Genomic DNA, 13,376 nt, shown 5'->3' with positions numbered 1-13,376 from the left:
GATGAGGCTGATTACTATTGTTATTTTGGGGAAGGCTTTTGCCTTCATGCCTGTTGTGGAACTGGGTATAAAGCACAATCAAGGTATTGAATGACCTCGGTTTCTTTGGCTACAATGGGCACAGAGGGCAGCACCTGACTTTGGACAGGAACGTTTCTTTTTTTAATGAAAGTCTTAACAGTCTTAAATAGTCTTAAGCAGAGCAGTAAGTGTTTAAACTGAAATGAAATGGCAACTGCTTTTTGGAATAGGAGCAATACCTTTGCCAAAACACGTGTTTTCCATTGGCTAAAGAAACATAGGTTGTAATTCATTGTAAAAAAAATACTGAATTTATATAATCTACACAACATAGGTGCTTGCAGATCTTTTGGGTTAATATGTTTATTAAATAGCTATGAAATTGTATAGAAATATTCGTTAGTGTATTTGAGAGAGAACTTGTACGGTATGTAGCAGAGAAACCAGCTGGACTATTGGTCATAATTACATGGTGTCATGCTGGCAGCAGATACCTGAGCCAGCTCTGAGAGGTTCAGAAGCATCTCCAGTAGCGTGCATCTGGTAATGTGATACTTCACTTGGGTTAATTAGTCTTCCACTTCAGTACTCATGGTGGTCTCGCTACTGAAGATGCTTTATTCCTAATGAGTTAACGTTTTATATCTCTCCATAGTGTTGCAGCATGCTATGTAAAGATAACTTTTTACATTATATGGCAGATTGGAAAATTTTATATCATATTTATTGAACATCACAGATATGTTCATAACCTATTTCCATTTTGCAATGAATCAGGTGAGGAGCCAGGAGGGGTAGCCAAGAAAAAAACTAAAGTCAAAGGTATTTTTAATGTTCTTTTTCTTATGGAACTTTATGCAGATGATGATGTCTGAAATGCATGTGCATTGCAAATACAGATTGCAGGTTATAATAATGTTTACTAATACTGGATATGATGGCAAAGTGTTGTCTAATGGTGCAGCAAACGATTATTCTCTCCGTTTTTCAGTAAGGTTTTCTTTTACTAGTGATTGTAATTTAATGGCAATGTGAGTGCTTTCCTAACTAGAGATTATATTTTGTTTGTGCATATTTTTTTACAACAGCTGTCTTGTTTGGATTGTAAGTAATTTATGTTAACTTCATATTTTGCATGTTTAAAATACAAGTTCTGATGTATATGCAGACTTCGTTCTGTGTTAAATCCTCCTTTAGTTATATGAATTAATTATACTATTACAATATCGTAATTGCCATTGAGCACCTTAATTTCTGCGTAAGCCTCTGCTTCAATAGTGCTGCTTCTTTCTTGTGGGACAAAAAGTTTAGGTAAAGTTCAATAAATTACCCTTTAATATTATTTTTGAGATTGATGGCAGTGCTTATGCTTATAAATTTTCCCAAAGCTTAAAGTAGCATAGCTTGCAACTGATTTATGCCATGTATTTATTTATCATTACATTGCTGTATGAACAAGACATAATGGTCTAACGGTGTTTGGTGCAACAGAGAGACTAAAGAAGCTGGTTAGCTTCAACAAAACACCAAACTACCAGATGTACTTTAGGTGCATAACTCTTTAGATGTGCTCAGGTATTTCCACACAGCATGGTGCTATGTAAAGAACACAGTCTCTTTGTTGCATTGAAGACACTTAAACTTTATTGTGTTTTTTCTAGCAGTATGTGAAAAGTGCACGTTGTTTGTAATAGAAAGGTCTAATCAGGATAAAAGTGGGTTTGCTGAGGGAAGCTCTCATGCTCAGATGGATGTGACTCTTCTTAGCATCTTGCATGCAAGTGGAAATTTTTAGCGTTTGTTCCACATTGTGCTTGGTATGACTTGGTTGCAAATTGTGTGTTTTCAATAAAGTAATAAACATAATTTAACAATTCATTCCCAAATTTTGGATTATTTTTCAATGTTTGATATGAGAATGAAGAAATGGTATGATATATTTCAAATGTTCTATACCAGAAAACAATTGGAAGGAACTGTGATGTTACTCCTTTTAGACTGAGCTGTGTGATTGGCTTGTTCACTCCACAGAAATGTTATACAGAATTAGAGAAGTATGTTACAGGAGAAATGTCACTTGCTTGCTTTTTACCTTAGGAGATTGCAGTTTCTCTTAAAAGACTGAGTAAGAATAGCACTGTTGTATTTTTTTTCAAGGATTCTATTATATCAGAAGAACAGTCAGATTATCTAGATATGGTGTCACAGCCAAATGTGGATTGAAATGGAGAAAATAAGCACAAGAGCACAGCTCCAAAATAAGCACAATAAGCACAGCTCCAAAAGTAAAACAGGCAAAAGGGTATTACTAACAAAACAAAATGTTGTTAGTAATGCTATGTGGAAACACAAAGATTTAACAATTAATTTACAATTGTTACTTTGATTTCACTGAATATGGTCAAACCCAGTTAGTTTTTTTGGAGTTCACCAGGGCCTTGCTGTTTCTTTTTAATTGTTGTATACTTACTACTTATTTTTGTTAAATCTATACTTAAGATGCATTTTTAAGGCTCGGCCTAATCTGAGGTAAAAATGTCAGTAACTTGTTGTAGTATACATTAGTGTTGTTATAACACTTTCCTTGGTAGTTTTAGCAAGTTGAGAAAGTTGTAGAAAAAAACTTGATATTCTTGACATTTGTAGTTCCTACAATGGTCATTCTGTTGTCGAAGATTCAAAATTTATTGTGATTTTTCATATTTACAGACAGAACTGTGTTTAGCATTCTGCAGAAGTTAGCTAACAGCAAGATCATAGAGGCATGGTTTTCACTAGATTAATGCTTTATATGGATGCAGTAGCAGTAAGCTAAGATTACTGGCAGAACTAATTTGTTTGAATGGCTTAAAGCTTAAATAGTTAATCATATGAGTTTAAATTGGCATCTAACAAATATTAAGCAAGAATTTGATGAAAGCTCTTAGATAGTTGCTCTTGTCTTCTGATCTAAGAATGGTTCTCTTATTGAACATTTCCTCTTTTTTAAATGAAAAACTAAAAAGTAAAAGAAGCAATTAAAGAACCGCTCAAGAAATTAAAGGAGAAGCAGGAATCCAAGAAGGACGAAATCAAAGATGAGGAAGAAAAAAAGAAAGCCAGGAAAGGAAAAGATGCTACTGATCGAAAGGACAAGAAAGCTGTTGATACGAATAAATTAAAGAAAGATTCTGACAAAGCTAAAAGAGACAGAGGGAAGGAAAAGGAAAAAGGCCTAGACAAAAATGTGAAATCCAAGGAGACTACAAAAAAATCAGCCAGTGAAAAGGAAGGTAATATTCAGGTAGGAAAAGACAAAGAAACAAAAAAGGTAGTTAAAAACCCATCCAAGGAAGACAAGAAAGAAAAGAAATAAACTACCTTCTGGATGTGCTAATGAGGAACAGATCTCCAGAGTGAGAAGTTCAGCATACTTATATGAATGTGATAAAAATGGCAATAAGAAGATAAAGTTTTCTGGAAATATGTGTGAACAAAGGCTATATATGATCCTTATTTGCAAACTGTTAAGTGTGTACTGGCATTGTAAACACAAAGCAAAAACGTCTGCTGTGAAACTCAAATATGTACATATGTTAATATGCTTGGCTAACAATGTGTATTGAAAACAAAAATATCAAATTAGTGCCAATTACTGAAACCATCCTATAAATCTTGTGGATTGGTTTTGGGGGTTGTTTTTTGTTTTTGTTTTCCTTTGTTCCCTTGTATTAAAAGGATATTTTTTGGTGTGGGGATGGAAGCTTAATATTGTATGTCAAATGCAGGTTTAAAAACATTATTAAGAAGTTTGTCTGGACATATATAATAGAAACTCACAAAAAATTATTTCTGTTTCACAAAAATATCCAAGAGGAGCATTAATGGAATGTGCTGTCATAGGAGCTTAACAAATAAATGAAAGTTATTCCCTGCTAAACTACTTTTTCAGTAGGCTGAGAAAACTATTTAATACACAAACACTCACAGCAACTTTAGTGTTGCGCTTACTTATGAGACTTAAGTGTATACTCAGCCAGTGTTGCAACACTTTTTTTATTGATCCTGTGACAAAATGTTCTCCCCTTCCTCTCTCTTGTTAGGTCTGAAAATTTGATTCACTGTCACCTTTCAGTTTAATGTGTCCTAATTTTTTTTCTGAGTTTTCAAAGCTTTTGGTAAAATAGACTTCTGAAAATTAGGCCACCTATTTCACCATTGATGAGTATTGTTGGACTCCAATCACATTTTAAGAAGAGATACGCTACTGAGTGAACTTGATTAGAGAACAGCTTATGTATTTTTGCAGCTCTTGTTTTCTTCAAACAGCACTTTTCAAGTATATGGTACTTTGGTAAGCAAACTCCTGTGTCAGTTTGCTCTTATAGCTTCTATATTTTTAGCACCGAGGAATGGTTTATTCAGCAGTCTTATTAGAATAAACAAAGTTACAAAACATTTCTTTGAAGATATTTCAGTATGTTGTTAAATCTATACTTGCTTTCAAGTTTATATGGGAAAGGAATATTTTCTAATTTTACTGGACAATATTTCTTAATATGTTGAAATACCAGTTGCACAATAAAATTGCACAAGATTCAGAATGAAATTTGTAATGAAAGCTGAAGATTTATTGTTGTAATACTATCATTTTAAAGAAAAAAAGCCTAATGAGTGAAATTGCGCATGAGTATATGCATGTGGCTGGTGGTGTAAGACTGAAGTCCTGAAGGTTCTTTCTGTTTGTGATTTTGCTTAAATTTTTTGTACAACCGTTGGCAATACAATTATCTCAGAGTTTTGATACATTACATACATGTCTCTGTAAAATGCATTGATCCCTACAGATATGAGATGTGATAATAGGGTAAGGTATAGTCTGATTTGGGTTTTTTTAGAGGAAAATTAGAAAAAATAGTTCAAAGGAAACCTGTACAAAATAGTACAGTAGCTTAAGATTCTAGCTGTGATGATTAACAGAGATTATATACTTAGCTATTTTCTAAGAACTTACATGTGTGAAGAAGGAGGGAAAAGATGTGTCTTATTAACATTACAGTGCTTAGTAAAACACTGGACAGAATTAAGATCTAATAAATGCTATTTCATAATTGATGTTATCTTTTAGGTTTCAGTGATGATAGATGTGTTTATTCATCTTTGTTCTGACAGGTATTAAGATACATATTTGGTAGAGGGGCACTCAAATTGCCTTTCTCGAGAATGGTGGCAGAGGGGTATAGGGTACATGAATTTTATTTCCTACTCTAATGTGACAGAAGTTGTAACTGTCCGGGAGTGAAATTTGGAATGAGTTGCATTTCTGATTCACATGCTATTTTATCTAATACCCCAAAGCTTATCTGGTTCTAAAGGAGTTCTTTTATTTTCCAAATAACATTTTGTTTGAGCACACTCCCAGCTATATACAGGTAGCCACACAATAAAATGAGATTTTTGCCCCAGAGATCTGTTGTGCTGTTGTATATCTCTATGAAATATTATTGTCATTCACCTTAACATGGCAAGTTACCACATGGGCTCAAAAAATGGACCACACAAGTAAAAACTGAGTGCAATTTATTTTGATAAGAAGATGAGAGTAAATAGTATGTCACAAAAAGTAAGTGACAACACATTACATACTCAAGAGGGTTGAATATGAATCAGTGATAAATATGATAGATGTTTATAAAAAGCTTGAAAGTAAAGTTGATAAATGTGCAAGCAAAATGAAGAAATACTCTTGCTAGTCCCTTCTTTCCTTTTACATGCTTGAGGTGCTTGTTGGCCACAAAATATTGAGTATCTTTTGAAATACTTCAAATCCATGTATTGGTCGTGAAGCAGAGCAAGTGGTTGCCTGGAACTGGAGACATGGGTTATCAAAGCATATGAGGTCTTATTGAGAGAGGTGTGTATGTAAGGGCAGTGAACTGTGTTTGTGGAAGCAGGCTGGCTGTTTTGACGCTTCCAGCTTCTGAAGTGCGAGACAGTGGCAAACAGAAGTAACTGGGTTTGTCTCCATATGTAGTTCAAGATGATTGTAGTAGGAAGTAACTTCTTACTCTTGTTGTGATTCATATTACTGCAGCAAAAGATGAGTGTAAGTCTTAATAATAATTTTGAATATTTCAGGGTTTTTCTATGACACAGAAGAAAATTGGCAAAAAATGAAGTGTAAATGTGGCCTTTTTCTTCTAGCTTATGATTTTTGACTCCATAGTAGTAGACTCCCAGTTGTAAGACTTAAAGATATAGCCTAACTACCAATCTACATGTAATTTAAATAATATAAAAAGGTATAAAATATGATTAATTGTGGTTTTCCTGTTCCCATTCCTGTTTCATATAGGGTAATGGAATGAGTATGTTTTTCTCACAATGCATAAAATAAAATCTGTTGTTTTGAGGCATACTAGTCCTATTTGTATTGAGATATGTTTGACTCCAGTAGAAACCTGGTAATTTTTTTTTCTTAACTTTACTGACTTGAAATCTAATACTTAGATTGTTCCACATGAAGTTACTTTTACAGGGTACAGGAGTGTTCATTCTAGTGTAGCTTCTGCTTTCCTAAATATTATTTTTCTTTTGATTTCTGTGCATACAGTTCTTGAGAAAATAGTTTGTTTTGGGCAGTGTGTGTGTTTATTTAAGATGGTAGCTTCATCTTAATTGACCCTGGAACTCAAATATGAACCTAGGAAAAAATAACATATGATTACAGAGGAATTCTGTTTGGAAGGAACTTAGGAGATCCTTATTCCAACATGCCACTCAAAACAGGGTCATCTCAGAATTGTGACCTGGTGTTGCTGCCATTGTCCAGTGTGATCTTTAAAAGTTCCATGGGTGGGAAGGCACAACCCCTCTGGGCAGCCTTTCCCACCGATTTGACCATCCTCATGGCTGTGGGGTGTGCGGGTGCGTGTGGGTGTGTGGAACTTTTGTCCTGTAGTCTGAACCTCTCTTGTTTAAGTCTTGCTTGGATCCTTCTTGAAGTACAGTTGAGAGGAGGATTAGGCTAATCCCAATGTATTCTTTCTTATGGACGTGGTGTATTAAGATGTGGCATATTTTTTCAAGGCTGTGAATTATCTTAATCCTTTACCGTGGTGTTGATCTTTGCTGTTATTTGTTGCTTTCACTTCATTGTGTTTTGATCTAGAAGGATTCTGTGATATAGATACGTAGATTCCATCAGTCATACTTTATTAGGAGTAAACTAGTTGTCTAAAGAAACTGAAGATTAAGACTACCTTATTTTGAATAAACTACAGTACTCTTCATCAGATTTAACATGTGAATTTAAAATACCTCTTCTCATTCTCAGCAACCTATTATAAAGTTCAAATTAGTTCTTAGTAAAACCTGTAAAACTGATAAAATGAAGCACTCTTTGCCCAAAGAGAAAATCCTGCTGCCTGTTTTCTTCTGGATACTAACTAGATATTGAGAATAGTGTAGTGATTTGTTCATTTACTTTGAAGAAAAGGCAAGTGCTTAAATTTCTGTCCCTTTTTTCCCCCCTCATCTGTTTGTCTTCAAAACATATTTGTTTACTATCTGAATACACTTTAGTCTTTGTATATATCACTGTATATCAGGACAGCCCTGTAATTGTGATTAATTGTTTGAATGCATTTTGGAGAGATTAATGTCCGTTAATTTAATTGAAACAACTTTCTTAGTTGATAATTGAATCACATCAAAAAGAGCATTAAGTTAACTTTATAACTAAAAAATGCAGGCCTTAAAGAAAGATCTGTCCCAGCACAGCCACCATCACCAGAATCTGAGACCACCCCAGCTGCTGAGAAGTCGAATGTTGAATCAGGTAAGGCCACTCATATACTAGACATGAAATAAAAGACATGATGCTTCATTTCAATTATAGTTCTGTTTCCTTAGCATATAAACTTACTGTGTCATTTCTTCAGGTAGAAAACTAAATCTTTCATTGCTTTTATGTGTTGCTTATCCACTACAGTTTATTTAATGGGAATTACTGTTCATAACTTTGTATAAATGACTGACTATGAAACGTTTGAATTTAAATGTACAGAAGAAACTCTTGTCAGCTCTCATGGTTACCATTGGAACCATATCACATCAGAATAGCTTTCTGCTGATGTACAGTTATAGTTTTGATATATATGCAACAGTATAACCAGACAGAATAACAGCAGATTCTCCACGTTAAAAAAACAAACAAACAAACAAACCTGCAAAAAAACCCCACCACAAACAAAAACCCCCACCCAAACCAAACCAACAACCACCAACTTTATAAGATTAATCTAATATCCACTTTTCTAGTAAAACCAATAATATATCATAAATACAATACAGCTTTTTGTGTTTAAAAAATAATTTAAATATTTTAAAAGCCCCATAAATATTAGTGAAATGTATTAAGTTCAAGAGGAATTCAAGAAAAAATAGTTTACACACCATATTTCAGATCTGTGATTTGCATTTTGGTGTTATTCGGGGAGTACATATATTTTCCGGTTCCATTGCGAGGTTTATTTTACTTGGTGTTTATGTGAACCTAACACGATTACCCACAAAAGTGAAGCATATGGTCAATAAAATGGAATACAGAATTTGTTTTAAGACTTGCATAACTTTTCTTAAGTTATTATTTAAAAAATATATCAAGTTAAGGTGTCATTTACTTTTTTTTTTTCCCCCATAACTGGTACCATTTTGGATCTTTATTTAGAAAATGCAACTGTGATTTGGTTTCATGCTGTTGAATTTTTCAATGTTACTTGCAGGACATTTATATGAAGTCAACACTTCGTACAAATTCCTGTTATGTCCTGGGCTTGTGTGTTAGATGACAATTAGTTATTCCTGAAATCAGTTTGTGATTTATTCTGCTATGAATTTCCAGGAGAAGACCTTGATATTGTAATGTTACTGTCGGTTTTCCCTGTTTATAAATCCAACAAAACACTACTTGTGCAAGTGGCATTTTGTTGTCAAATATGACATGCTAGCACTGCTGCCCTAATTGTAGGAAAATAATGGGTGAAAGTGTTATAAAAGTAATTACTTAGAAGGTGATTCTTGGTTTGAATAGATGCCTGAAGTTATTAATGCTACTGGTGCTGAGAAAAAGATACACGCTGAAATCCAGTGTAGATAAATTCTTCCAATTACTCTTCAGAATGAATCTGATGTGATTGATGCAATACTGGAGAGTAAGCAAAACAAGATTGTTTTTGTGATTGTGTGAGTTGCAGATGTTCGCTAAGTCAATCTCTATGGAACTTTATGGAATGGAATGAGAACTTTGTGGATGCTACTAAAAGCTGCAAGCCTTGAGCTAGTATTTCGGCTTTGCCTTTTGCACTTACTTTCACTGCTATTTATAATCCTTTTAGAGCACAAGAATGCTGACGTAGAATTGGAAGAGGAAATCCAGTCTGTTCTTCGTGAAGGTCTCCATTCCCAGCCTGGTAATGCATTAACACTTAAAAATCACTGAAGAACTTATAAATACTGCCGTGGGCTAGATGAATCTCAGAGTCTGGTTCTGGTATGCAAAATGTCCCTGCTCATTGCAGGGGGTTGATCTAGATGACCTTTGAAAGTCTCTTTCAAATCAAACTGTTCTATGATCCTATGATTCTTCTTTTGCCTACATAAAACATTTTAATCAGCTAATTTGTTATTTTCAAGAAAATTCAAAAGGTTCATTTACCAAATCCTGAAACTGTGGCCTCTTACCCAGATGTGTTTTGCAGCAATAGCCCAGATCAGTCAGTTGAGGAGAAACTTGTTCAAAATACTTCATAGAGAACAAAAATGGATAATCAGAGATGGTTTTATTGTGGTTTTCTCCGTGATCAAAGGTGGCATTGGCAAGTCAGTGCAGATACCTTGAGGTTATACTTCTAGAAGGTGCGGACAAGTGGTCTGTGTCCTTCCCCATCTCCTTTGGGGACTAGTTGAAAAACACGAAGACTGTACTGAAGACTGAATATTTGCTGGTAATAGAATTTACCAAAGAGTATGTGTTCTCTAACAATCTGTGTGATTTTTAGGAGAGAGACATGAAGATGTAGATGAAAGTATACATGACCAGTGGCAAGTGAAAGAAGAAAAACATGGAGAAACTTTTGAAGCTCCTACAACAGATGACTTGCTCAGAGAATTAGAGAATGAAATTCCAGAAGCGTATGAGACACCAGACTCAGTTCCGAAAGGTATCTGAATGACTAAATATATGGAAAATTAAATTTTGTCAAAAATAAGAACAGACAAATAGAGATATGCTGCATTAAAAACTTGACTCTTAATTTCTGCTTACAATAGAGACCTAGCTAATGTCAACAACAAAAAACAGTATTTAGCAAATAAATATTTTTAAAACTAAAATGGAATATTTTAATGCCATGTATTTTGGAATGTAGGTAACTATATATTATTCTTTAGAACGAAACAAATTAATCTGTGCTTCAGCTGTGTATATCTCCCCCAATATTTGTATGGAGTTTGATTCTGGGCTTTATAGTTTATTAAACTAAATTTTAAGAGTTTATTAGCACAGCCTTTTGTAGTCAGACTTATTCTCCCTCTACTTTCCTTCTAATGTGGCTCTTGAAGAGCATGTTACACATGTGACTATATTGCAAATCCCGCTCAAAACATAACATCTTATAAAGAAGTTGCTCATATCCTGTTTCCTTGAGCCATTGACAAGATGATAAGAATTGTTTATAATCAAACAACTTAGGGGAAAATATTTCTCTAAAGAGACCTTGTATCTTTTGTATTCATCCACAGGGCAAGTTAAAGTAGGGGAATAGATAAGATATTCAAATTCAAGATACTTTAAATCTTTAAAGTTACTTTTAGGAAGGCAATGTGAATATTTTCTGCTTTTTTACATTTACACAGAAATATCTTTGGAGAAGGAATTATTTTATTTTTTAGCAAATGTGTAGAGAGTTTGTGTGTATACACATTCTCAGTACTATATTCCAGAATAAAATCTTAAATTTTATTCTTTCAATCTATATACATATTTTGCTGGGATTAGAATCACAAGATGTTAGGGATTGGAAGGAACCTCAAAAGATCAGCTAGTTCAATCCCCCTGCTAGAGGAAATTTGCTTAGAATTTCTGCTTATAAATTTGACTCTATTCTTACATAATATTCTGTTATAGGGTTTGCTTTATCATGTATTGATTTTAAAAAATTAAAAATTTGTAAATACATTTTTGTTTCTCAGATGCTGATGTTTTGGCAGATGATTTTGTAGCAGTGGAGAGTGAACCATATGAAGCTCCAGGTATAATTTTGTTTTTCAAACTGGGTAATATTGGTTTTCTGCCTAAATGTAGCAAATTATATGAGAAAGCAAAATAGAAGATGTTAGACTAGTTTAGTAATACATAATTTTGAAAATGTTTTTTACTCCAAATAACTGTTCTTGATTGTTTTGGGTATTTTTACTCTGAGATTACTGCATCATACTTACTATTGAAAAAGGTTGTTAAAAAAGAGAGGATGATAGGTATGAAAACTTCACTTGGGTTTGTGCAAAAACTTCATTTTTACTTTTTTATGCGCTTCTGGCTATTGTGTATGATTGGAATCTGGATAGGAAAGAGACCTGTGGTTGTACAGTCTAGGAAAGTGAGAATGAGATTTATTGGTTATATTACTGTGTTCTTAGAGTCTACAAAGCTGCATTTCTGCTTTCTTGTTATCCTTGCCATTAGTCAGAAGGTTGTGTTCTCACATGGAACCCGTCACCTTTCAGAAGCACCCAGTTTCTTTTCCTTCAGGACTATTTCGTTTTTTGAGACCCATTATACTGTCAGAGAGTGAATCGGCACCAAAGATTGAATTCTGAACTATCTTTGCACGGTCTTTCTGCACACCCTAATTCATCTTCAAAGCATTTGTGCAATTTTGCCTGGACTAAACCAGTTAGCTTATAGTCGTCTTCATGTTGGGCATCAAGCCCATCTTTCCCATTTTGAAGAAACAATACGTGGATATTACAGTTGCCCTCCTATCTGATAAGAATTTTCTTGTGGACGCTAATAATGCTTCTTTATAGTATGGGCAGCCTCTTCAGTTTGCTGATTTCTGTTTGGACTAGGCTTCTAATCTTTGGTTCAGTGTTAGTTCTGGACTTACCAATCTTCCTTGGTGTCAAATAAGACAGAAGAATAATTTTATTTGCTTGATAAAGCTAAAACTGCTTATTCCTATCATTGTGAGAGATTTGTCAGATGTATCATACCGAGTATATTAATAACATTGTAAGGAATTGTAGTCACAGAGGAAAATAATCCATATATTTAGCTTTGCAATGAAAAAAAAGTAAATTGCTCTAAATCTGTGATTCCAGAAGCAAATGTACAGTTTTCTCCAGGTCTGATTTCTGGCTCTTGTCTTCTCTAGATCATCACCAGTGATCCTCATGCAAATCAGTAAAGAACCTACTTCAGAACTTTGAGGATAGGGGAAGATTGCATTATTTTTATTATTCATATTAGAAGAGCCATTGAAATATTCATGGAGACTCATGGCTCCTCTGGGTCTAGTTTTCATACTGAGGGTATAACAGAAGACTAGAAGAGAGGGTGGCCCAACACCTTCCATTAGAATCCCATGTGTCAAGTTGAAAGTGGCTGCCTGTAAGATTTGAATTTCAGTTTTCAACTAGGGAGCTACACTTCGCTATTGATAGACATATTGTGGATGTAAGTAAAAATAATGGAGCATTAAAAATATTTCATATTTTTAATTTTAAAATATTTTTTTCATACTTAATTTACAGTTTCATATGAATATGATATGGATGTGGAAAAGATAGTAAGTGAACCAGAAGCTCCAGGTTTGTAAATTTTCAGATGATAATATAAACACTTACACTTTTTTAAACATGCTTCAAAGTAATGTGTCATGTTGAATGTGTAGTCACAGTTTTATTTTCAAAGAGTTTTTCATGTAGTCTCAAATAAACCTAGTATTTGCAGCTGTGTTGCTGTTACAGTTGTGAACACAATGCTCCACAAATCCAATTCAAAAATACTTGCATAAATATCTTTTTCTGTCAGGAGTCTTGCAATGTAATCAGTAGATTGTCAAAGAGCTAGTTGTATTCTGATTTTTAGCCTAAATACAAATATGCATGAACATATTGTATTGTATGACTTATAGTGTAGCTCCTGGATGTGTTTTACAATCTACCTGTCACTTTCAAATAAAACAATGTAGTATTAACTCAGTATGTTTAATTCTCTTATTCTTGAGCTAAATATGTGACCTTTTTGACTTCTCTGGTGCTATTTAGCTGTTGTATGAAAATTTGATTAGAATATAAAATATTAAATATTT

The 13,376-nt window shown here is 33.9% G+C and overlaps 1 protein-coding gene across 10 annotated transcripts in view; it reads left to right on the top strand.

Annotated features, from left to right (window-relative positions):
* The window catches only part of ASPH (aspartate beta-hydroxylase), a 111,744-nt gene that overhangs the window by 32,713 nt on the left and 65,655 nt on the right, over positions 1 to 13,376 (top strand). For 7 of the 10 annotated variants that reach the window (XM_065053634.1, XM_065053641.1, XM_065053635.1 and 4 more), the window contains 6 exons: positions 799 to 843; positions 7,754 to 7,840; positions 9,399 to 9,473; positions 10,062 to 10,223; positions 11,254 to 11,313; positions 12,817 to 12,873. In XM_065053634.1, the coding sequence (XP_064909706.1) occupies positions 799 to 843; positions 7,754 to 7,840; positions 9,399 to 9,473; positions 10,062 to 10,223; positions 11,254 to 11,313; positions 12,817 to 12,873 (486 nt within the window). The remainder of the gene's footprint in view (positions 1 to 798; positions 844 to 7,753; positions 7,841 to 9,398; positions 9,474 to 10,061; positions 10,224 to 11,253; positions 11,314 to 12,816; positions 12,874 to 13,376) is intronic. The other 3 variants (XM_065053636.1, XM_065053638.1, XM_005506483.3) reach the window with 1 other exon arrangement.

This window comes from Columba livia, chromosome 2 (assembly GCF_036013475.1).
Source record: "Columba livia isolate bColLiv1 breed racing homer chromosome 2, bColLiv1.pat.W.v2, whole genome shotgun sequence".
Lineage (NCBI taxonomy): Eukaryota > Metazoa > Chordata > Aves > Columbiformes > Columbidae > Columba > Columba livia.
Note: the sequence above shows the minus strand (reverse complement) of the source record. Positions and strands in the feature narration are given on the sequence as shown.